The sequence below is a fragment of the Coenobita brevimanus genome, chromosome 72 (assembly GCF_032717465.1).
Source record: "Coenobita brevimanus isolate Jiangsu-jjx chromosome 72, ASM3271746v2, whole genome shotgun sequence".
Lineage (NCBI taxonomy): Eukaryota > Metazoa > Arthropoda > Malacostraca > Decapoda > Coenobitidae > Coenobita > Coenobita brevimanus.
Window position 1 is genome coordinate 22,902,464 of NC_137025.1, and position 25,340 is coordinate 22,927,803.

General features: G+C 44.7%; 1 protein-coding gene across 1 annotated transcript; it reads right to left on the reverse strand.

Annotated features, from left to right (window-relative positions):
* Positions 1-2,866: 2,866 nt before the first annotated feature.
* LOC145407075 (uncharacterized) lies at positions 2,867-3,652 on the reverse strand. The gene has a single exon (XM_080278099.1). The coding sequence runs from the start codon at positions 3,650-3,652 to the stop codon at positions 2,867-2,869; it is 786 nt and encodes a 261-aa protein (XP_080134225.1).
* Between the last annotated feature and the right edge of the window lie 21,688 nt (positions 3,653-25,340).

Here is a 25,340-nt window from a genome sequence, read left to right on the forward strand (position 1 = left end):
ATATTCTTCAGAATTTGTATGTGAATCTATCTAGGGCTTTCTAATCTGCCTCCGTCTGACATCACCCTCTCACCGAAGAAAGCTCGATGTTTGAGGAGGGTCTAATTATGGGGAAAAACTGGAGGAAGGACAGTGCAGTCATCTCGTGAGTCGAAAACCGCGACAAAGAAAATGGACATGGGGAAAATTAAAGAATTTGAGGTTAATCGTAAACTTTTTCTTAATACTAATTTCCACAGCCCTAGCCCTGCCTTGGTGGCGCGCAGATGTGTGTGCCCCCTGCCCCGGGCATTTATGTGGCATTCTGGGCTATCCTTCCTATTCGTGCAGTGTTAGTAACATTAATACCCGACAAGGTCAGCATTATGGGTAAGGGGAAGCACAAAGCAAAACTAGAGTAGCACAACACAAACTGCTACTACATCCAGTGCTGCCCCCCCAGCTGCTGTATGCCGTCACACACACTCCCCGCCAAACAGTGACGCGCCCCACACTTCAGCCTCAGCTGTTGGTGATCCTGTTGCATCTAACGAACCTACTACTGGAACAATTAAACACATCAGGCTTGATAATGCTAGTGGTGAAGATGATGACGCTAGTGCCTCACGCTTCCCTACAGGGGGAGAGTGATGAACTGGCTGTCACCGACCCCAACATCCAGGCGCCAAGTGCCAACCACCCATAACGACCCTCCGCCATAAATTCACACCCTTCCAGCCCTGATGACCCTGCCTCTGCCCTCACAACCAGCACCCCTCCTGTGGCCACATACCCCCCTCCCCGGCTCCCTCCTGTCATATCACGAGACCAATATATGCGCCTGGCATTCCCCTCCACGTGCACACCTGTTGTCCTCGGTATCTGGTGCCGGCATGCATCCACTCACCCCCTCATCAATCAACACTCCGAAGCTGTTCGCCTTATGTCTCCAGCACCTCCTAACATCTACTTCCACAGGAATTATCCCGATCTCATCCAGACCCTAACATCTGAGGCGCTTTTTGGCGTCATATTTGTACTCCATGATGCCCTAATTAGAAGGAAGAAATTGCCGAAATACCTTGTGAAACGCTTGGCAACTGACTCCCCTGTTAGAGTCCTACACAACATACCTGGTGTCAAGCGAGCATGTCGCCTGTACAACTCTTTGGTAGAACCCATGAACCGTGCCATTGTTGTATGGGAGGGAGAGGACTCCCCCCATCCCGAATACCGCAATGAGCTACTCCTTCCCCGCTGTACATTCATAGAGGCCAAGCCATCACAACCTTTGTGTTATCGTTGTTATGAGTCCGGCCACATCTCACGCTACTGCCGGTCTGCAGAACGGTGTGGTCTGTGCAATGGCCCCCATTCAACCATAACCTGTCCTGTCAGGTACTCCACCACCATTCACTCTCCCAGTCCCCGTGCACCTGACCCTCACTAGTCTGAGGTCCCAGAACTGCCCCTACCACCCATGCCACCAGCCCCCACTGACCCCATGGCTGCCCACCCTCGTCTCCTACATTGAACACAGTTCCAGTGCCCTCAGTGTGGGCGTCACTGTTTGACACCTGGATTGCCCAACTTGTCACTCAGCCCGCCCTGCCCCTGCCCCTGCCCCCACCACCACCCCTGCTCCTGGTCATCAGCCGTTACACCCTCCTGCTGCTGGTTCTACATCGTGCCCCTCTCCCCCTTCCCCTCAGCCCCTGCCCTTCCCCATGCCCTGCAACAAACTACTCCCCCATCCCCCCCTCACCCCCTGCCCCACCCATCAAACCATCAACTTCAACTCCTACTACAACAGTACGAGGAACTACGCAGTCTCCTTCTGTATGTACTCTCTCACCTGCCTACCTCCCAGCTCCCACAAATCAACTCCTATGTAACTACCACACCTGCTGTTTTCCCTGGTCCTTCCTTCCCTCCCGTCTCACCACCACCCAGCCTTGTCCCTCCACTTGTGTCCCAGCCTCACCCTCTCACACAAGTCTCCTCTGTCTGTACTCCCTTACCCACTCCTTTACCCCATACATCCTTCTAAAGCCTCTCTGCCACCCGCTCCCCTCCCTCTCCCTCCCTCTCTCCCGGCAACCGCACATATGGGACCTCCCTCTCTCGTGCCTCCCCACCCACTTTCCTCCTTTCCCCCACTTCCCCAACCATCCGTTCCCCAGCTCTCTCATGACAGTTCTTCGTCTCCCCACTTGTATTAATGGCTCCCAAACCTAGACAATATAAAATGTTATCTTGGAATATACGAAGCATCCATCGCCACCTGGCTGGGTCAATTTTTACACGTTACCCTCATCCGATTTTCGACTTTTCGTTAACATTTTCTAGTAGAACTGGTCATTCTAAGAATCTTTTCTTCTATGACATTTCTCTCGCAAATTGATAATAAACGAGTTACACGCGATTTACTTCCACCAATCACAATCACAGACGAGCGCGCGCTCTGTCCGCTCACCCGCTCACATTTGAAAGTTTGTCCCGAAAGACCAAACTTTACACGTACTCCTCATTTTTACACGTTGCCCTCATCCGATTTTTTCATCCAACCTTAGTGTTTCCTGTTGTTTTTGGTGTGATTCGGTCGATTTTGACCTTCGTTTCTATCGCAAGTCGCTAGTTTTTGTTGAACGCCACTAGCAACTTCCGGTGGAAAGGACCGGTCCAAATCAACAAAAATCACACCAAAAACAACCGAAAACACTCAGGTTGGATGTTTGTTATCACTTGAAATGTAATTTTTTGCGGTTCTTCCCCCTCCCCCATGGAATACTGGGGGACCTGTGGGAAACCGGGGTGTTGGGTGGGGGAAAAACGCAAAAGCGAGTGATTTCCTACTGGAACTGTTATCAAAATCAAATGAAAAACACTAAAATCCTTCGATGTTCTGTGTGTGGATCCCACTGTCTTTTGGATCCACAAAATTCTCCTTGTGGTTTATAACGAAGTGAGTGTAGCCCTCCTCACTCAGCCTTGCATAAGCAGCCCACCCGTCACTATAGATGTGGCTGCCAGGACGGATGAACTTCTTTATAAGGGGGAGTAAAGTATTAGCGCTCCTGTCCTGTCCCTCCTCGACCAACTGCACCAGAAACGACCTCTTGCATTCACGCTCGATGCCCCCCAGTATCCACACTTGGTTCAGGCTCCTTCCCCGGTTGTACTTGGAGGTAACGAAGAGGCTCTCGTCGATCTCGACCTCGATGCCCTGGCCCCCGATCGGCTCCTGCTGGTCAAACCAGTGCTCCGTGACCTCACTGCAAAAGCTCTGCCAGTCCACCGATGTCCGAGACGACCACCCAAGGTTCCTCTCCACAGCAGCGTGATTCCACTCCTTCGTCAGCCAGTGATTGATGAAGCACAGAATCTCCCAGGACTTTAGGTTGGTATGATCAAGGAAAGTTCCCTTGCGGTCTGCAACGGTAAAGTTGCACTGCTTCCTGCGCTTCGTCTTCGAAATCCTCACAGACTGACGGCACACCCAATGTCTCTTGTCTAGACGACAGTGGCAAGGAACTTTGCAGTGAGGACAGTCAACGCTCGATGGTAGTACGGCGTGTCGATGGAGAAGATCGTTGCTAGCCTCTTCTTGCTCCAGGAAATCCCTGAAAAAGAACCAAGGCTTGAAAGCACAACCGCCACACAGTGAAGACATGGCGGGACTAACTTTCAAATGTGAGCCGGAAAGGGGACACAACGATTCAAGAAAAGATCGTAACACTAACCAAAAATTATTGAAAATGTTAAAGAAAAGTCGAAAATCACTGACAAAAACAATTGAAAATGTTAAAGAAAAGCCGAAAATCGCATGAGGAGCACGTGTAAAGTTTGGTCTTCGGGGACAAACTTTCAAATGTGAGCGGGTGAGCGGACAGAGTGCGCGCTCGTCTGTGATTGTGATTGGTGGAAGTAACTCGTTTATTATCAATTTGCGAGAGAAATATCACAGAGGAAAAGATTCTTAGAATGACCAGTTCTACTAGAAAATGTTAACGAAAAGTCGAAAATCGGATGAGGGTAACGTGTAAAGTTTGACCCCTGGCTGACCTTTCTCATTATGCTTCATTTCATTACCCTGTTGTTATCCGCCTTCAGGAGGCTTTCCCCGACTCTCATCGCCCCAGACCCTCACTAGGCTTCAGGGTTACCACTGCTAGCATACCCATTCTGGCCAAGGGCTGGTTGCATACATTCATCACTCTATTCCTCACACCCTCATTACCAAATCACCTGCCTCTTCTCACTCCTCCCTCTTTCACTTATATAGCTTCACTATCAACTATGTCTCTTTGTATATATGTAACGTCTATCTCAGTCCAACTGGGGGTGACCTCACCACCTTACCTACCCACCGCTCCTCACCTATCTTTTATGCTGGGTGACTTTAATGCCCCTAATCCGTCATTTGGCGGTTCCCATGCTTCTCCTACTGGTCATCGTCTCCATGACTTTGCCAATAACCATCATCTGCATTGATTCCCCCCTCCTCATCCCACTCATGTTGGGAGAGGCTATCTTGATCTCGTCCTTGGTAGCAACGTGGTACAACATGCTATCACTGTTGACATTGTCCCTACTCTTATCTCCAACCACAATGCCATCCTTGCCACATATTCCATTCCCATACTACATGCCCAGCACCGCCATGTCAGGAAAAAGATTAATATCGCTATTCCACTGAAACCCACTTTCAAGGACATGCTAACCACCTGTTTTGCCAGTCATTCGTTCACCACATCATCTGAACTATACATCTCACTAGTTACCGTGGTACAAACCTTCTACGATCAATATGTGCTGCAAGTCAATCATACAAAAACCTCTGCTCGCCAGGGTGGGGGGTGCGTAAGGGATCGCCATCTACATGACAGCGAGGAGGAAGTGAAGCAAGCAGCGGCCGTGTACCGCGCTGACCGCACCGCTGACAACCTCCACTCCTCTCTCACTATAGCCAGGTCCTCCTGTGACCTTAAACACAGTGTTTGCCAGGAGTATTGGCATAACTTTCTCCAGCATATTAACTCACACACTCCTCAATCGAAGGCTTGGCAGCTTGTTAATGTTGTTCAGTCACGTGAGTCCCCCTCCCCTCCTCTCTACCACAATCCTGTGGAATATGCCAACAACGTAGTTGACAAATGGTCTACCCAATCTCATCCCTGCCTCCCCCCATCAAGGCTTGCCTCTCGGCTGCTAGTGGAAACAGGCTAGCACGTATTGCAGAGGCTCGCTCCACTCCCTCTCCCCTCGATGATCACCCCATCACCGGTGAGGAGTTGTGCCTTGCACTATTGCAAGACACGGCAACTGCCCCGGGTGATGACGTGATCACCTATGCCACATTCAGACTCATTGCTTAAGTCCCTGGCAATCCCCTACTCTCACTGTTTAATCTGAGTCTTTCCGAAGGTAGTCTCCCTGCAGACTGCACCCATAACACAATCATTCCCATCCCTAAGCCTAATTCCTCTGATTTCCATCCCATTTCCCTGACTTCCTGCATCTGCAAAGTCCTTGAGAGAATTCTTTTAGCAAGGCTCCACGATCTTCGCCAGGACCAGCTCTCTCCCGATCTTTTTGGCTTCCTCCCAGGCCGAAGCACACAACATTGCCTTGCAGAATTACTCACTCACATCACATCTTCCTTCTATGCAGCCTTCATTGACCTCAAAGCTGCATTCGACATCACAAACCGTGATGTCATCCTTGACGAACTTGCCCACCTGGGTGTATCTGGCTATCTGTTCCCCTGGTTGGAAAGTTTCCTGTCTCATCATCACCCTCGGCTTCTGTTTTGTGGGGTGGTTAGTGATTATCGACTCTTCAGCCTTGGCACACCTCAGGGTGGGGTACTTAGCCCCTTTCTCTTCAGTCTTCTTATGAATAGCCTCCTCCATCTTTCAGGTCCTATCCCTGATTCCTCTCTGATCCTAACCTATGCTGATGATATCTGCATCCACTCCCCTTCTCCTGTCATTCTCGAACGTCTCCTAGTTAAGTTCAGCCAGGCTGCATCTGCTTGTGGATTGATTATCAACACTGCCAAACCAAACTGTTTACACGATCTCTTACTCATAGGCTTGCTTGCAAAACCATAACCCTCCTCGGCTCCAATCTTGAGGTAGTGCAGGATTACACATATCTCGGAATTCCCCTTTCTTCCCTTTTTAACCCCTCCCATATGTCTCCACTATTTGCACCCGCCTTCACCGCAGACTTAAACTCCTTGGCATGCTCATTTGTGACTCACATGGGGTTAGCATCCTCGTTGCTCGATCATTTCACCTGTTATATGTTCGCTCCCTTCTTGATTATCATGCTATCCCTCTCTTCATTCTACCCCCAGCTCAGCTCCGACCACTTGAAGTGGTACAAAATCGGGCGATATGCCTCATTCTTTGCTGCCCCAGGTATGCCAGGGTAGTTAACAGGCTCCATGAACTCGGTCTATGTCCCATCACCGATTGCATTCACATGGCTGGAGTCTGCTTTGCGACACATTGTCTGACCTCATTTCTGTCTCCTGCTTCATCCTTTTCCTCCCGACTAATTGACATTCTCTCAGATTCCATTCACCTAGATCGGATCCGGCATACTCACGTACCAGGCCTGGCATCCTGATTAAAAAGAATTCGTTCAGCACTCAACTGTCCTCTCCAGCTTTCTGGCTGTGATCCTGCCAGCATCCATGCTGATCCTGTCACTCTCATCCCTATTGACCCTTTGCCCCCTACCTGGACACGTAAGGCTCCTGCTGTGCACTACACACCTTCTGCCACTGCTTCTGGCCGCTTACCAATCCCCTCACAGCTCTCCATCACTGAAACCCTTAAATCAGTAGCCCGCACCTACCCTTCCCCTTCTATTCACATCTACACTGACGGTTCTGTCTTCACTAGGGGCTGGGCGGGAGCTGCTTGCATTGCCTTTACTAACTCTTGCTTCCCCCGACTTCTCCACCTCCCACCGCCTTCCCAACTGGGCCAGCAGTACCCAGTGTGAACTATCTGCTATACGCCCTGCCCTTAACTTCCTTATCTCTCATCACCTACCAGGTCTAATCATTAGCGATTCCCAAGCTGCCCTTGCCTTACTTTGCAATGCCCCCCAATGCTCCTCCGCTCTCTTCGCCTCCCTCTACTCTCGCCTTTATGAGGCTCATGCTCTTGGTTTCAGGGGTTCTTTTATTTGGATCCCAGCTCATGTTGGCCACATCCGCCACAACCAGGCAGATCGCCTGGCCCGAGCTGCCTGCAACCTCCTCCTAGCTGCCATCCTCCTCCCTGTGTCCACGACAATTGTCAGGAGACTCTTTCTCGAGGAGTCCAGGGAGAACCTAGCCCTGCGTACTGATGCTTAACGTCCCACTAATGTCACCATCCAGCACTATGACACCTACCGTGGCGTGAGACACACCTATGGCAAGCACCCCACCCACACCTGTGATGTGGTCGTTGCCCGCATTCACCTGGGGAATTGCTCCCCAGGAGAAATCACCGGACAACCGACCATCATCAGGCCATGTAAACTCTGTCACAGTCCAATGGATGAAGCATTATCACATCATATCGTTAACTGCCCAGTTATTGCCCCCTTCAGACCCTCTGGACTCTTGTTTTCTGCTTTGTGTACCTACTTCATCACACATCTTGATGTACTCGAAGACATTCTCACCCTTCACCCCGACTTCCTTTCGTTGCAATGCTCTGGCACTAGGACAATGATCGGACATTTAGGTGTGTATGTGTGTGTGTGTGTGTGTGTGTGTGTGTGTGTGTGTGTGTGTGTGTGTGTGTGTGTGTGTGTGTGTGTGTGTGTGTGTGTGTGTGTGTTGTCCACGCACACGTGCACATATCAGGTGAATGTGCATGTAGTGTCCTAGTGCTGGGATTTTGAATCAAGAGGTAAATTTATAATGCATATCGTGTTTTTTTTCTCTCTATCTACCCACCTGTGTATGCGACTGAGTATACGTATCTACCTAGGGTGTATACGTATATATATACCTCCCTGTCTATGTATATATATATATATATATATATATATATATATATATATATATATATATATATATATATATATATATATATGAGCCTCTGTGGTACAAAGGTAGAGTGTGCGTTTGGTAAACGGGTGAGCCAGGGTTCGCGCCCCGCCAGGGTAATAAACTTTGGAAGTGTTCACCCGGCCATATACAGCATTGGCAGACACAAGAGGTGCTGTGGTTGAACGAGTGTCACTTACTATAAAGTATGCTTGCACCCAGTCGGCATGCGCGGGTCGATTACACTTCGTTCACAGACTAAATACACATCCAAAGCCACTCCAAGACTACAATTACACTTACAAGCACTTCTCACCCTTCATACAATCTCTACCAGACAGCTTAAGCCACTTGGTAGAGATACATTGGCTGTATCGTCCCGGGACGACTTCGGTCGGGATAGGCCGGTCCTGCAGTGGATACTCAAACGGCTGACGATGATATATATATATATATATATATATATATATATATATATATATATATATATATATAGAAAATGTATCTGTATGCACGTCTGTATACACATCCATATCTATATACATACGTATCTATCGTGTACATGCAATATGTCTGTTGCAACATATCCAGGAATATATACACATATGTATTGATATGTACGCATACTGTATGTATGTGGGCACATGTGCCTCTCTCTGCATATGCATGTACATACGTGTGTATCTATGTACCACTTCACTCATCAAAACATGTAATGATAATTTCTGTGCCAACTTTGTGTCATGTATGTATCATTGTATGTCCTTGTTCATTACTGAACTTGAAATAAGTCCTTCTGTACTTTCTATGCCCTGTTATACCGATTATGTTTTCCTCATGCACCCCTCCCTGCTTGGCCTTCAGGGACAGTGTTCCCCAGAGTGTTTGGGCGTCAACTGAATGGAAAAAAAAAAAAAAAAAAACCTCATTTCCACTTGCCATCCCCTTAGACATATGGGACTGGTTATTTTGGGGAGAACAAATGACTTTGCCTCTCCCCAAAATGTAAATCATCACCATCATCATGACCAACAACAACAGCAGTAGAATAAAATCTGTTGCGTAGCACCTGCCCAATGAAGGACGACTGTAAAGGCCTTTGTCATCTCTTAATGTCTCCTCTGTCTCTTGTCTGTCTGTTTTGGTTTCTTCCACCACACTTTCAGACTTTATCATTCTGTCTGGCTTATCTCCCTGTCAGTTTACGACTTTTAGCTCCATCCCTAAACTCTCACGTTTGTTATGGTGGGTCAAGCAGCCGCTGTCATCTCTATAAAATAATGTAACCTACTTCAAGAAATGTCACATTCTGTAAATTATATTCTTTAAATTTAAGAGGATGTTCTTGAATGCAATCTTTTCTCTTGTCTAAAATTCTTCCTGACGATCTTCTCATATAACATCTTTGTCGTATCCTTTGTATGATACCAAAGATAGTTGGACGAGCATTTGTTAAGACAAACAGGGAAATAATTTTGGAGGAATTAGTTGCCAAATGGGTCAAAAGAAAATTACTTTGGTAGATGAGATCCTATCTCTATCACCGGTCAGCAAGAGTTTAGTTGTAGGGACAGATTTCTGACGAAAGAGATAAAGAACTGGACACTCAACAAGGTGGTGTTCCCAGTCCGACGATCTTCCTTATATTAATGAGGAAAATCGCACGTCGCACTTTCCTCCAGGTATGGAGGCAATTATATATGCTGATGAAATTTTGCTCTGGTGCGAATCATCATCCATTCCATGTAAAACCGAGCAAGAGTTGGAGAATGTGTGTGTGGATATGGGACTCGTTATTAATGAATAAAAAAACAAATTTCAGAGATTGGATACGAGTTGCAAGCTTCTTAATATAAATTATGTCAAACTAGAGAGACAATTTCTACAAATACCTTGGGGTCCAGCTTAGCTATCAGAAAGGCCCAGAATGCATTGATTACGTTTGTAATCTATGTGTCCCTAGACTTGCACTATTGTAAGTCTTGGCTAATTGTGGAAGAGGAGTTGGCATCCCAGTTCTCAGAAGAATGTACATTAGTAATGTGAGATCTTTGACAGATCATGCAGCCCCTGTCTTGGTACAATATACTCGGAAACACCTTCGGAAATTGGAAATTTCACCAAATGAGGACATGAGGACTGTCCTAGGTTTTCCCAAGACAACAAAAATTGAGGTAATGCGGGTTGAATTGGAACTACCAAATATCGTAACTAAGATACAAGTAATTCCGTCGTGCACAATTGCCAGGGTGATTAAGTGCAGATGTGAACAACTAAGACACTCCATGATGCACTTTGACAACAATGCTCGTTCGCCTCCAAACACGTATCTCGGTTATATGTACAATATTTTCAGCAACTTTTAAGTTATTTACTCCTTGAATTACTTTAATGCAAACACAAGGTCTGGCCACATGGAGTTATCGTAGTGAGATAGAGATCCTCAACAAACCCAAGCATAATTGGCTGCCTTGAGAACTCAAATCCCTACTCATGAAAATGTTGAAGACACTAAGTCGTCTCCAGTCTGTACACATATACTGTGAAGCGTCGGTTGATGACATGAAGCCTGAGTGTGTGATATTCATTAGGGATTATGAATCTCCGACACTGTACGTGGACATTGTAATCTCAAAAACACTCCACGACTATCTGTCCACTGCAAGCGCAGAACTGTACACGGTAGAAGAGGGACTTCGTTGTGTTATATCCTTATCTAAGGATATCGTTGAAACACATTTGTATTTATGCAATATTTCAATATCACTGTCCAATCGTAGCAAGAGAAATCTAAAAATTTCCATCTTCATCAAACAGATAAACGAAGTAAAATGAACTTCTAGTGTTTCATTCGGATTTTTAAAAAGAGAAATATTTAATAGATAAAGGCTACTAATTATGAATTAGTGTCAAAGAAAATTCCGTTCCATAAGCCAATATATAAACACACACACACACACACACACACACACAATTATATATATATATATATATATATATATATATATATATATATATATATATATATATATATATATTGTTACGGAACAGAGAAAGATAATGTACACTTTAAGTGAGAATACTAAAAATCACTACTGTCCCGTAAAGTTCCAGGTTCAAAACAAAAGAGTTAGGTAAAATTACAAGTTAAAGTTTATTGCTCAAACTAACAACAAAACATTCAGGACGCATAAGGATAATGTAATGGCAAAAAACAGGTTAAATATATGGTTAACTGCAATTGCCTCTATTAACACGAAGTAGCAAGAGTAAATTTATCTAAGTCAGCCCTGATAAAATGACAATACACTGGATAATGCTCAGTTAATGCAAGATAAATTATTACAGATACAAAATATTATTAATGATGGCTGACAACAAGAACCCCACACAAATTACAAAAACCCCACTAGGCCTAAGAATTAACCTTATGCTACACAGTACAAGAAAAAATGCAACAACAGTTATACTCAAATTACATACAGCTGCTAGATGGTTGGAGACTTCCTGAGCACTCACAATAATAATAACTGTACAGGGAAGGATAGATGTGAACAAAATGAGGAGCAGATCTAAGTGGCAATAATGCAGAGACTGAGCTCATTATATAGTGGCCGGCAGAGCTTGATACAACTTGTAAGAAGGACGCGCAAATGAAGCCATGGGGACAAAGAGTTGACAATCCCGCTCTGAACAACAGAAAGAACGACTTACTCTACTATAACGGTAGAAGGGGGGGGGTGAGGTAGAACACGCTCGTGATCAAACAGGCAGCACACTGTACGTTAGAGTTACACAAAGGATGATGAAATCATAGGTTATGTAACACCTCCCCACAAAGAAAAAGAAATTTACAAAGGAAATTTCTTATTACTCTAAAACAATCTGTCTAAAGTCTAGATAAGCAATCTGCAATAACATTTTCTTTCCCCTTGACATGTTGTATGTCTAATGAATACTCCTGAAGAAGTAGACTCCATCTTGTCAATCTCTGATTTTTATCTTTAAACTTACTAAGGAATTTCAGTGGGTTATGATCGGTATAAATGACTATGAGGTCAAAATCAGAACACAAATAAAATGAAAAATGCTGTAAACCCAAAATCAAGGCCAAAAGCTCTTTCTCAATAGTTGAGTAGTTCTTTTGAGGTGGAGTGAACTTCTTACTGTAATAAGATACAGGGTGTTCAATACCCTGATCATCCTCTTGCAGCAAAACAGCCCCAGCTCCTGTATCACTTGCATCAACAGACATCTTAAAAAGGCTTAGCAAAGTTTGGAGTAGCGAGCACTGGCTGACTTAATAGGATAGCTTTAAGTTTGCTGAAAGAGGATTCACAGTTATCGGTCCAGACAAATTTAACTCCCTTTTTCAGTAGGTCTGTAAGAGGTGATACTAGAATAGAAAAGTTAAGAACAAATCTCCTGTAATAACCTACCATTCCCAAAAATCTTTGTAGCTCTTTCCTACTTTTAGGTCTGGGAAGATCACTTATAACCTGAACCTTAGCTCCTGGTGGTGCAACATGTCCATCACCAATTACATACCCAAGGTACTGAACTTTAGCTTGACCAAACTCACACCTTGATAAATTAGCTACAAGATTAGCCTGAACCAAACGCTCAAGAATTTTACTGACATGGCATAGGTGATCTTTCCAGTTGTCATTCAAGATTAATACATCATCAATATAAACAACACACCCTGTCAAACCCTCTGTTACAACATTCATGAGCTTCTGAAATGTGGCTGGTGCATTCTTCATACCATATGGCATTACAGAACATGCAAAAGTCTTTCCTAGTGTTACAAAACATGAGATCTCCCTAGCACGTTCAGTCATAGGTACTTGCCAGAATCCCTTTCACAAATCAAACTTACTTATGTACCTAGCCTTTCCGATCTTGTCTATGCAATCTTCCACGTGAGGGAGAGGGTAAGCGTCTGTTTTGGTTATCTCATTAACACGTCTGTAGTCGAAGCAAAGCCGCTGTGACCCACCTGGCTTAGGGACTAGAGTGACAGGAGAACTCCACTCGCTCTGACAGGGCTCAATCATCTTGTGGTCCAACAGGTAGCCAAGCTTCTTCTGGATGAGAGGAACTTTCACTGGGTTCACACGGTAAGGAGGCAGTTTAATTGGCTTTGCGTCTCCAATATCGACATCATGCATCAACACAGTGGTTCTTCCTGGAGTAGCACAGAACACTTGTGGGTACTCCTGCAGTAATGCCGAAAACTCCTGCCTTTCCTCGGGAGGTAGATGAGAAAGCTTAGTCTGGAGATCATTGATGATATCAGGATTCTTCCCCAAACTATCACTCAGGCTCATGCTGCATGGGAGAACTTCACTTGCAGACTCGGGTGGAACAGCTACAGTGCAGACTGGATTATTTTCGTCCCGCCTGTGATATAACTATAGCATGTTGATGTGACATAGTTGCTTGTTCTTTCTACGATCTGGTGTGGCGATGACATAGTTGACATCACTGAGTTTCTTCTCCACGAAATAAGGACCACTAAACTTGGCTTGAAGAGGTTGCCCATGCACTGGTAGCAGAATCAAAACCTGATCTCCTGGCTGAAGGTGGCGTAACCTGGACTTCTTACCATACCAAGTCTTCATCTTCTCCTGAGCAGCTCCTAAATTCTCTCTCGCCAGCTGTAAAGCAGTGGACAGCCGTTCTTTGAACTTCATCACATACTCCAGCAGGTTGACGTCATCTTCCTCCGACAGCCAGCATTCCTTGAGTAGCTTAAGAGGTCCTCTTACTTCATGGCCAAACAGTAGTTCAAAAGGTGAGAAGCCCAGTGATTCATTTGGAGATTCTCTTGCAGCAAACACAACGAATGGAAGACCTTTATCCCAGTCTTTCTGATGTTCCAAACAGTATTTCTTGAGCATCAATTTGAGTGTTTGATGATATCTCTCCAACGCTCCTTGGGTCTGGGGATGGTAAGCTGAAGACGTGATCTGGGAGATGCCCAACTCTTTCAGAGACTGCTTGAAAATATTTGACATGAAATTACTTCCCCGGTCTGACTGTACCTCCTTGGGCAGACCAAACTTTGTGAAGAACCCTAGCATTTCCTTAACAACGTTCTTTGCTGAGATATTTCTAAGTGGAATGGCTTCAGGATAACGAGTAGCCATATCAATCAGGGTCAACACATAAGAAAATCCTGAAGAAGTCTTGGGAAGAGGGCCCACAATATCCACCAACACACGGGTGAATGGCGCCTCAAAAGGAGGAATAGGAACTAGAGGTGCAACCTTTTTGGTCTGATTACACTTCCCCACAACTTGACAGGTGTGACAAGACTTACAATACCAGGAAACATCCCTGAAGATACCTGGCCAGTAGAAGTGTTTCAAAATGCGTGCCACAGTCTTCCTCACTCCAAGGTGTCCTGCCAAACTGGAATCATGAGCCACTCTAATGATATCCTGCCTACAAACACGAGGGATGACAACTTGATGTACAACCTCCCATTCACAGTCGGCTGATACTGTTGGGGGTCTCCACTTCCTCATAAGTACTCCTGACTTTATATAATAACAAGTAGAAGCACCAGCTGACTCTTCCTCACTGGAAGCAGAGTTAGCTAGACCTTTCAACTCAGGGTCAGCAACCTGCAACTCAACCAACTCTTGACGAGACAAATTATCAACACTACGCGGTACTGCCTCATCTGGTGAGTGGTCCAAATTAGCAAGAAAAGTGTCAGCCAGGATAACATCATCATCATCATTATCCTCTAAATCACCAGTAACTTTAGACTTAGCCCTAGTGACAGCACATGCAGGGAACACATCAGGGACATCACAATCCTGGGACGCAGCCACTGGCTCACTAGACAACTGAGGAGCTGGACACACTTGACTTCCACCAATATCATTTCCAAGTAAGAAAGTTACACCTGACATTGGGAGTGTCTCAACCAACCCAACCATAACGGAACCATTAACAAAACCAGACTCTAAATTCACTCTGCACAGAGGGACAGAGAAGTACTTATTCCCTACACCTTGTAAGATTACAGTTTCATCAGAGGAATTAACATTAGAGCCTAGAACACTGGTCAGCATAAGGGATTGGCAAGCACCTGTATCACGATATATTTTAACTGATTTCCTGTCATTACTGTCCAGAGGACTGACAAAACCATCAGACAGGAAATTAGCACATGAACTCTTGAGAGTATCACCCACGTTACTGCTCAAAAGAGGAGCTCCATCCTGAGAATTTAATTTACCCCTCAAAGCAGGTTCAGTTAACTCAGTTAAAGAAATCTGGGAACTCTCAAGGGTGGACACTAGACCAATTGACTGAATATTTAAAGACTCCTTTTTGTTCACATCACGCTGTCTCCTGAAACATTTCTCCGTAGTATGACCAAGCTTACTACAATAAGTACATTTACTTTTCTGAAATCTAGAGGTGGAGCTGGTATTTACTTCCTGAGAAACATCATCTTTATTCTCTTTCCTGTTACCTGTACTCTGAGTAGAGGCAATGTACTTACTCTCAGCTTTCCATTTTTCTTTAGAATATCTCTTGTGAGTGAGAACATATTCATCAGCTAAAACTGCAGCATCAGACAAATTATCTATTCTTTTCTCATCAAGATATAGGCTTACATCTTTATAAATACACCTTTTGAAGTCCTCCAGTAAAATCATCTGCTTAAATTTACCAAAATCAGAATCCACATTCTTAGAATTTAACCACTGCTCTAACAGATCTTCTTTGATTTTTGCATACTCAACATGGGATTGCTTATCTTGTTTGTAAGTTGTCCTAAATTTTAATCTATAGGCTTCAGGAACAAGCTCATAGGCCTTAAGAATCAAGCTCTTAACTACATCATAATTGTCAGATTGATCCTGAGGCAAAGATGCATAAGTTACTTGAGCTTTACCGGTGAGAACAGTTTGAAGGAGTACTGGCCAATACTTTTTTGGGCCAATTAAAACCTGTAGCTACCCTCTCAAACAACTGAAAATACTTTGTTAAATCAGATTCATTAAAAGGAGGGACAAATTTAACATTTTTAGCCACATCAAAATCATCAGAGCTAGATGATCCAGTTCCACCTTGTTTCATGCGATACTCATGGTCTGCCTGAATCCTAGCAAGTTCAAATTGTGCCTCAGCCTCCTTAGCACGGGCCTGAAACTCCGCCTCCTTAGCCTGAGACTCCGCCTCCTTAGCAGGAGCCTCCTGCAGGGCTAGCTGTAACTTAGCTAATTCAATCTGCGTTTGCTCATTTGGAGGAGTTACATTAAACAAGCTTTCATTAATCATGTCAACAATTTGATCTTTAGAATGATGAGAGCGAACAGCAATTCCCAATTGATGAGCAACAAGCTTAAGTTCATTCTTTGTTCTGTTTTCTACATCCAACACTGTTTGCACATTTGACAAAAAATCTTTGGCTCCATCAAGCGTAGTAATAGTAGACATCATGAATAAATCACAGTCACAAAATATCAAGCAATATCCTTATGATAATATCCTGAATATCCTGGCAGGGTCGCCAAATATATGTTACGGAACAGAGAAAGATAATGTACACTTTAAGTGAGAATACTAAAAATCACAACTGTCCAGTAAAGTTCCAGGTTCAAAACAAAAGAGTTAGGTAAAATTACAAGTTAAAGTTTAATGCTCAAACTAACAACAAAACATTCAGGACTCATAAGGATAATGTAATGGCAAAAAACAGGTTAAATATATGGTTAACTGCAATAGCCTCTATTAAAACGAAATTAGCAGAGAGTAAATTTATCTAAGTCAGCCCTGATAAAATGACAATACACTGGATAATGCTCAGTTAATGCAAGATAATTTATTACAGATACAAAATGTTATTAATGATGGCTGACAACAAGAACCCCACACAAATTACAAAACCCCCACTAGGCCTAAGAATTAACCTTATGCTACACAGTACAAGAAAAAATGCAACAACAGTTATACTCAAATTACACACAGCTGCTAGATGGTTGGAGACTTCCTGAGCACTCACAATAATAATAACTGTACAGGGGAGGACAGAAATGTGAACAAAATGAGGAGCAGATCTAAGTGGCAATAATGCAGAGACTGAGCTCATTATATAGTGGCCGGCAGAGCTTGATACAACTTGTAAGAAGGATGCGCAAATGAAGCCATGGGGACAAAGAGTTGACAATCCCGCTCTGAACAACAGAAAGAACGACTTACTCTACTATAACGGTAGAAGGGGGGGAGTGAGGTAGAACACACTCGTGATCAAAGAGGCAGCACACTGTACGTTAGAATTACACAAAGGATGATGAAATCATAGGCTATGTAACAATATATATATATATATATATATATATATATATATATATATATCATTATGGGTTGAAGTATGCCATTGACAACTCTTCTGCCATACTGGGTGGCGGGTGGCAGAGACAATTTGCACATGTGGGCTCGCTTGTAAAAAGTAAGTTGGTATAGTGCACGAAGTAAATGCTGATGAAAAGGAGGTGAGTTTCGCTGATCTGTTCTGCTTGATGCAAAAACATGTTCCCTGAACACATTTAGGTCTTCAAATATTTCGGCAACATAAAGACTGACCATAAAAGCTTTTGCTTCTTTAACAATGCCGTCTGTTAGATCCAGTTTAGCACCATTTTCACCGTAACATGATATCTCTGAAAACTGTCCAGTTTTCTGTAAAGCTTTCTGGGCTGTCTTCTTTCTTCACCGACGGTAAATGTCGCTCATGCTGTCACCTCCAGAAATCACGTAAGCGAATATCTGTGCACGTGCAAGGGTATGTTTTTCTTTTTCGTGTTTATGTGACAACAACTGGACAAGTTCATGCACTGATAAATACTTATCCAGTTTCTGGACCCACATTTCTGTCACAGACTGCAAATGACAGTAGTGGTACATGTACAGGACAACAATGTCTGTGTCTGTTGCTTGGACTACAACACGTGACTGTTCATGAAGTCCAGTTGCATACGAAACTTGCGCATGTGGAACACCTTTGTCAGCCAAAATATTACGGTATTTGTCTAGAAGCTGTGTCAAAGAAAATGCAGAGTGATGGATTAGAAGTGGATCCGAAATCTGAGTACACATCTGTTCAAATGGTGAGTCATATGGGCTAGTAAATGTTGAAGAAGATTCCTCTTCCTTTTTTCCGATTTAGAAAGTGTGCCATGCGGAGTCTGTGATCCCTAAAATCTTTAGGAATCATGTCAACTGTGGAGACACCATGCCCTTCTATCTTCATCAAAATGGATTTATCACCCAATTCCTTTGTTTTTTGGTGAGCTGAATGTTGCATATCAAAAGAACTTGCTAAGACAATTAAGCATATGCTATCTTGAGGATCGCAACTCTTTTCACAATGTTGGTAAAGTTGCACGACTCGTTCAACAACGAGTTGTATCCATTGGCAACCTGCAACTCGGTTCTCCTGCTTCTTATTGCTGTCTTCCTCTAAGAGCTTCGATCATATTTTTACCTGTATATACACTTTTACAATCTTTGTGACATTTGGGATCGTTCTTGAGGAAGCCCTCTTCATTATCAATATATTGAGATAATCTGTGGTAAACATCAGCACGCCTGGAGAGCAAAGCAAACCTAAAACATGAAATCTTCTTGCTGTTAATTTTCTGAGAGGTTTTGAAGATGTTCTCTGACATATCAAACATTCCTTAAATATGAAGTAAATACGTGCTTTTGAGCTGGTTGCTGCTTTCCAAACAGGATCCATTTTCCCTGCCGTCACTTCCGATGTGGTTGTTTATTCTGAAATTGTGATGCGAGTATTCTGGTCCCCGACTTCTCGGTTCCAGACATGGTGCGGTTCTGGATTCTTTATTCCCGACCGTGTCAGTATCAGCGGTTAAGGAAAACTCAAACACCACAGGTCAAAGGCACACTTGTATATTATCAAGAGACAAATACACTCACCGTTCTATGATCAAAACAGAGGAGTTACAATGACTGAAAATAGTGTTTACAACAATGGCTCTCTACCTAGCTCAGCAAGTCTGACCTTTCCACGGAGTTACAACTTTCTGATATGAGGTTATGCCCATACAGTGTAACAGTAAATATTCCACAGCCATGTCAGGCAAGTGAAGTGCAATATACACAGGCAACACAGTTCAGTACGTCCAATGTGCCCGAAGGACAATATATGCATCCAGTACCTAAATTCTAGGTATCCACATGACAGGCACGAGGCACGAGGTCCTAGCTAATATAATATATCTGCGAGCATGGACGAGGCCCTAGCCAGCCTTAGTCTACGTACACATGACATGGGTCGAGAATATATAACGTCTTATGCCAGTCACCAGGGGGGGGGGGTTAATGAGTCTAGCGAGGGTAGGTCCCACAAGGACAGGGGCAGGGGGGTAGGGTGTGTGACATGTATGAAGGTATATATCCTGACCCTTAGCTTCGGTAGGCGCGGGACATGTACGAGGCCCTAGCTAATATAATATTTCCACGTGAGATGTAGGAAGCCCTAGCTAACCTTAGTCCATACACGCTCTACACAGGATGGGTATATATATAGTGTCTTACTCGGATCAATAACAAAAGGGGGGAGCATTGAGTCTAGTGAGGGTTGATTCATGGAGGGGTGGGGGTTGAGGGTCCGGGGAGGGAGGGGGGACACACAGGTGAATATGACATTGACGTCTGTTGGTCTGTGGGGGCTTCACTGGGGAGGGTTCGTCACTGTAGGGAAATCGGCCCAAATAAGAGGATGTCGAGCGCACCACCCGACAGTATTGTGAGTAATAGAGTTCACTATGGTACACAGAGAGGGGGATACACTGGAAGGGAGGGGTGGTCAGCACTGGGGAAAGGGCCGCACTGACCCAGTTGATAGCATTACGATTAATAGAGTTCACTATGGTACACAGAAAGAGGATCACACTGGGATGTTGGTCAACACTGGGGAAACGGCCGCACTGATGCGAGGAGGGGGAGCGACACTGGGGACGGATCTGGCCGCACTAGGGAAGTACATAAACAGAAAGTCTATTACTCACGATTCTGGCGGAGGGGAGGACAGAGCCCACAGGACATCAGGGACTATGCCTGGAGCTGCAGGTGTTGGCCGGGCATGGGAAGTGAGCCGCCCAGCGAGTAGTACAGGGTCGCGTGGTCCGTGAGGTCGCCACTAGTCCTCGAAGTGTGGGTGGGTGGTGAAGTAGGCGGCTCCCTAGCCGCTACAGCCTGGCAGGAGGTCGGGCTCTCTGCGCTAGGGCCGAAGAGGGCCAGGAGCCGAGCTGCACGGTGCCAGCCCATAGCCGTCATAGGGGTTCTAGAAGATCAGGGGAGGCCTGGGCCTAGGGTCAGGCGTGGGGAGGGCGGTGCCCTGGGTTAGCCACTGCTGCGTCCTGTGGAGGCAGCCGTCAGGGAGGGACTACAGCCACCGTCATTGGGCGAGCCTTGGCTGCTACGACAGGCACCAGGGGATGCCTGCTGGATCCGGGAGCTGCAGTCCCGCCTTTGGGAGGTGACCGCCAGAGGTGAACTGCGGCCTCTCACCCGGGGGGAGTCCGGCAATGCTATGGGCTGCAACGACAGGACACCGACCCTCGGGCACATCACGCCCACTCTGGTCTCTGGTGGGGTCTCTGAAAAGGAGCAGTAGTCACCCTCTCGTGTCGAGGGGCTGCGAGAGGGGCACCTCACTTCGCCCCCAGAGTGGTGGTCGGGGTGGGAGGTGCCTTCCTCTGCAGGAGCCTGGGTATGTTTCTAGGGGGCACGACCAGGGGCCAAACCTATGGATACTACAGACGCTGATGGCGGGGAGTAGGCGTCTGATGGATACGCCTGGCTATTGCCACAGCTCCGACAGAGGCTGCACTCCAGTCGTTGCTCTTGCAGCGGGAAGAAGGCACCCGATGGAGACACTTGACTATGGCCAGAGCTCCGACAGAGGCTTCTTTCCGGCCGAGGTTTAGGGGGCAGGGAGAATGTGCCCGATGGATACACCCAGCTATTGCCACAGCTCAGACGGTGGCTGTTCTCCGGCCCTGGTTCTGGAGGCAGGGAGAGGGCACCCAATGGATCCACCCAGCTATGGCCACAGCGCCGACGGTGACTGCTCTCCAGCCTTTGTTCTAGGGGCGAGGAGAAGGTGCCCAATGGACACGCCCGGCTACTCCCACAGTTCTGACAAAGGCTGTTCTCTGGCCCTGGTTCTGGAGGCAGGGAGAAGGCGCCTGATGGATAAACCCGGCTATGGCCACAGCGCCGACGGCGACTGCTCTCTGGCCTTTGGGTCTGGGGCTCCTGCCCTGGAGAAAGCACTGGTGGATGGCGATGTCTCTTCTGCTGCTCCACACTGGTGGTAGCAGCCCTTGAGGCTCCTCCTGAGTCCTCTTTCAAAAGGGAGGCCGATCCAGGGGACTCGGCGTCCAAGGATCTGCTTGGGAGCTTGTTAGTACAAGGCCTACCCCTATTCTGGCGAGCGTTGCCTCTGCCAGACTGTAGTGTCCTTTTCCTGCACGCAGTCGGGTGGTCTGGCTGCAGAGAAGATGGGCGTCAGGGCGCGAGGGACATAGAATGCTCTGGCCTGGAAGGTATGACAGGTGAGCCAGCCTCCCTGCCATCTCCTAGTCGGGTTGGTATCGCTCCCCTGTACTCTCCTCCTTGGATGGTGGTGTCCGGCTCAATGCACCGCGTGGGTATTTCAGAAATGGGTAGAGTACATTTTACAGTTTGCTGCTACTAAATCTTGTCACATATATATTTCTATTATCTACTCACAAATCTCAAGGATATGAAAAAATAATCTATCTGTTAAAGTATAATTAGGCGAGAAAAATTCTGAAATGTCATAGTCTTTCCATATTTCTCCTTTACAAAAGTAGTTTTTTGGCATAACGTGCTGTTTTCATATATCCTTTTGCAATTTTATAAGTCGTTTCCACAGCCCAATCGGCAGTAGTGGAAAAAATATGGGCTTAATCTGATCAGTCAAATTAAGTTATAGCAAATTTGTAATTTTGGGGGAAATATCGAGATTTTCCCATTAAACCCTTAAAAAAAAAAAAAAAGTTTCGCAATGCGATAATTAAAAGTATCTTACTTTTGATACATTTTAGATACCCTTAACAACTAAGGCACCGCAAAAAGTGTATCTGTCTGATCCAATAAAGCCCCCTTTTTTTGCACTATGGCCTCAAGTGGTTTCCTGACTAATATATTTGATGGAAAGAACATGTGGCAAAAAAAAAAAAAAAAAAAAAAAAAATCGGTGAACACGAAGGGCCAGTGATGACTGGATAAGATGCTCACCACACTTATCATCGTATCCCGCACGATACAATTACTGAGATAAAGTGGAAAATAAACGGCATAGTCCCATCACGTGATGTGTGTTAATGTATATTTCTATGTCATTAATTTTTGCTATGATTTTCCCTACATAATTTCCTCCATCCATTTTCTTCAGAACTTATATGTGAATCTATCTAGGGCTTTCTAATCTGCCTCCATCTGACATCACCCTCTCACCGAAGAAAGCTCGAGGTTTGAGGAAGGTCCATTTATGGGGAGAAATTGGAGGAAAAACAGTAGTCATCTCGAAAACCGCGACAAAAAAAATGGACATTAGGAAAATTAAAGAAAGTTGTCGGAATTTGAGGTTAATCGTAAACGTTATCGTAATTCTCATTTCCACATACCTGGTTATTTTGGGGAGGACAACTGACTTTGCCTCCCACCAAAATATAAATCATCATCGTCATCATGACCAACAACAACAGCAGTAGAATAAAATCTACTGCGTAGCACCTGCCCAATGAAGGACGATTGTAAAGACCTCTTTCATTTCTTGTCTCCTCTGTCTCTTGTCTGTCCGTTTTGGTTTCTTCCACCACACTTTCTAGATTTTATGATTTCGTGTGCCTTATCTGCCTGTCAGTTTACCACATCTCTAAACTCTCACTTTTATTCTGCTGGCTGAAGCAGCAGCTATCCTCTCTATAAAATAATGTAACCTACTTGAAGAAATGTCACGTTCTGTAAATTATATTCTTTAAATTAGGGAGGATGTTCTTGACTGCAGTCTTTTCTCTTGTCTAAAAGTCTTCCTGTCGATCCTCTCAAATAACATCTTTGTCGTATCCTTTGTATGATCCCAAAAATAGCTGAACGAGCATTTGATAAGGCAAACAGGAAAATAATTTTGGAGGAATTAGTTGCCAAATGGGTTAAAAGAAACTTACTTTGTTAGATGAGATCCTATCTCTATCACCTGTCAGCAAGAGTTTCGTTGCAGGGACAGTTTTCTGACGAAAGAGAAAGTGAACTGGACACTATAAGGTGGTGTTCGCAATCCGATGCTCTTCCATATATTAATGAGGAAAATCGCACGTCACACTTTCCCTTCAGGAATGGAATAATTATATCTGCTGATGAAATCTTGCTGCAATGCGAATCCTCTTCCATTCCATGTAAAGCCCTGCAAGAGTTGAAGAATGTGTGTGTGGGTATGAGACTCGTTATTAATGAATAAAAAAACAAATTTCAGAAATTGGATAAGAGATGCGAGTTTCCTAATATAAATTATGTCAAACTAGAGAGACTTGGTTTCTACAAATACTTTTGGGTCCAGCTTAGCTATCAGAAAGGCCCAGAATGCATCCATTACGTTCATAATCTATGTGTCTCTAGACTTGCACTATTGCGAGTCTTCGCTAACCGGGGAAGAGACGTTGGCATCCCAGTTCTCAGAAGGATGTACATTAGTAATGTTAGATTTTTGACAGATTATGCAGCCTCTGCTTGGTACAGCATAGTCGGAAACACGTTCGGAAATTGGAAATTGTACCAAATGAGGACATGAGGATTGTACTAGGTTGTCCCAGGACAACAATAATTGAGGTAATGCGGGTTGAACTGGAACTACCTAGTATCGAAATTAGGATACAAGTAATTCCGTCGTGCACAATTGTCAGGGTGCTTAATTACGGATGTGGACAACTAAGACACTCCTTGATGCACTTTCACAACTATGCTCGCTCGTCTGCAAACACGTATCTCGGTTATATGTACAATATTTTAAGCAACTTTAATGTAATTACTCTTTGCATTACTTTAATGCAAACACAAGGTCTGGCCACATGGAGTTATCGTAGTGACTGTGGATATAGAGAAACTCAACAAACTCAAGCATCATTGGCTGCCTTGAGAACTCAAATCCCTCTTCATAAAAATGTTGGAGACACTAAGTCGTCTCCAGTCCGCGCACAGATACCGTGAAAGGTCCGTTGGCGGCACCAAGCCTGGGTGTGGGAGAGTCATTAGAGATTATGATTCTCCCACACTGTAAGAGGACTTTGTAATCTCAAAAAGACTCCTCGCCTATCTGTGTACTGCAAGTACAGAACTGTACACAGTAGAAGAGGGACTTGGTTGTGTTGTATCCTTATCTAAGGATGTCGCTGAAACACATTTGTATTAATGCAGTATTTCAATATCACTGTCCAATCGTAGCATGAGAAATCTGAAAATTTCCATTTTCATCCAACAGATAAACGAAGTAAAATGTACTTCATTTTCGTACACTGAAGAACGAGAGTTCGCGCCCCGTCAGGGTAATAAACTTTGGGAACGTTCTTCACGCCAAGTACTGCATTGGGGAACACAAGGGGTGCTGTGGTTGAAGAAATGTCGCATACTGTAAAGTATGCTTGCACCCAGTCGGCTTGCGCGGGCCTACTACGCTTGGTTCACAGACTACACACACATCCAAAGTCACTCCAAGACTACAATTACACTTACAAGCACTTCTCACCCTTCATACAATCTCTACCAGACAGCCTAAGCCACTTGGTAGAGATACATTGGCTGTATCGTCCCGACTTCGGTCGGGATAGGCCGGTCCTGCAGTGGATACTCAAACGGCTGACGATGATATATATATATATCAATATATATATATATATATATATATATATATATATATATATATATATATATATATATATATATATATATATATATATGCATGTTGCATATGTATCTGTATGCACGTCTGTATACACATCCATATCTATATACATACGTATCTATCGTGTACATGCAATATGTCTGTTGCTACATATCCAGGAATATATACATATATGTATTGATATGTACGCATATGTATGTGGGCACATGTGCCTCTCTCTGCATATGCATGTACATACGTGTGTATCTATGTACCACTTCACTCATATCAAAACATGTAATGATAATTTCTGTGCCAACTTTGTGTCATGTATGT

Bases quoted from the DNA above. Each gene is read 5' to 3' on its own strand.
- LOC145407075 (XM_080278099.1), bottom strand. From the start codon at position 3,652: ATGTCTTCACTGTGTGGCGGTTGTGCTTTCAAGCCTTGGTTCTTTTTC.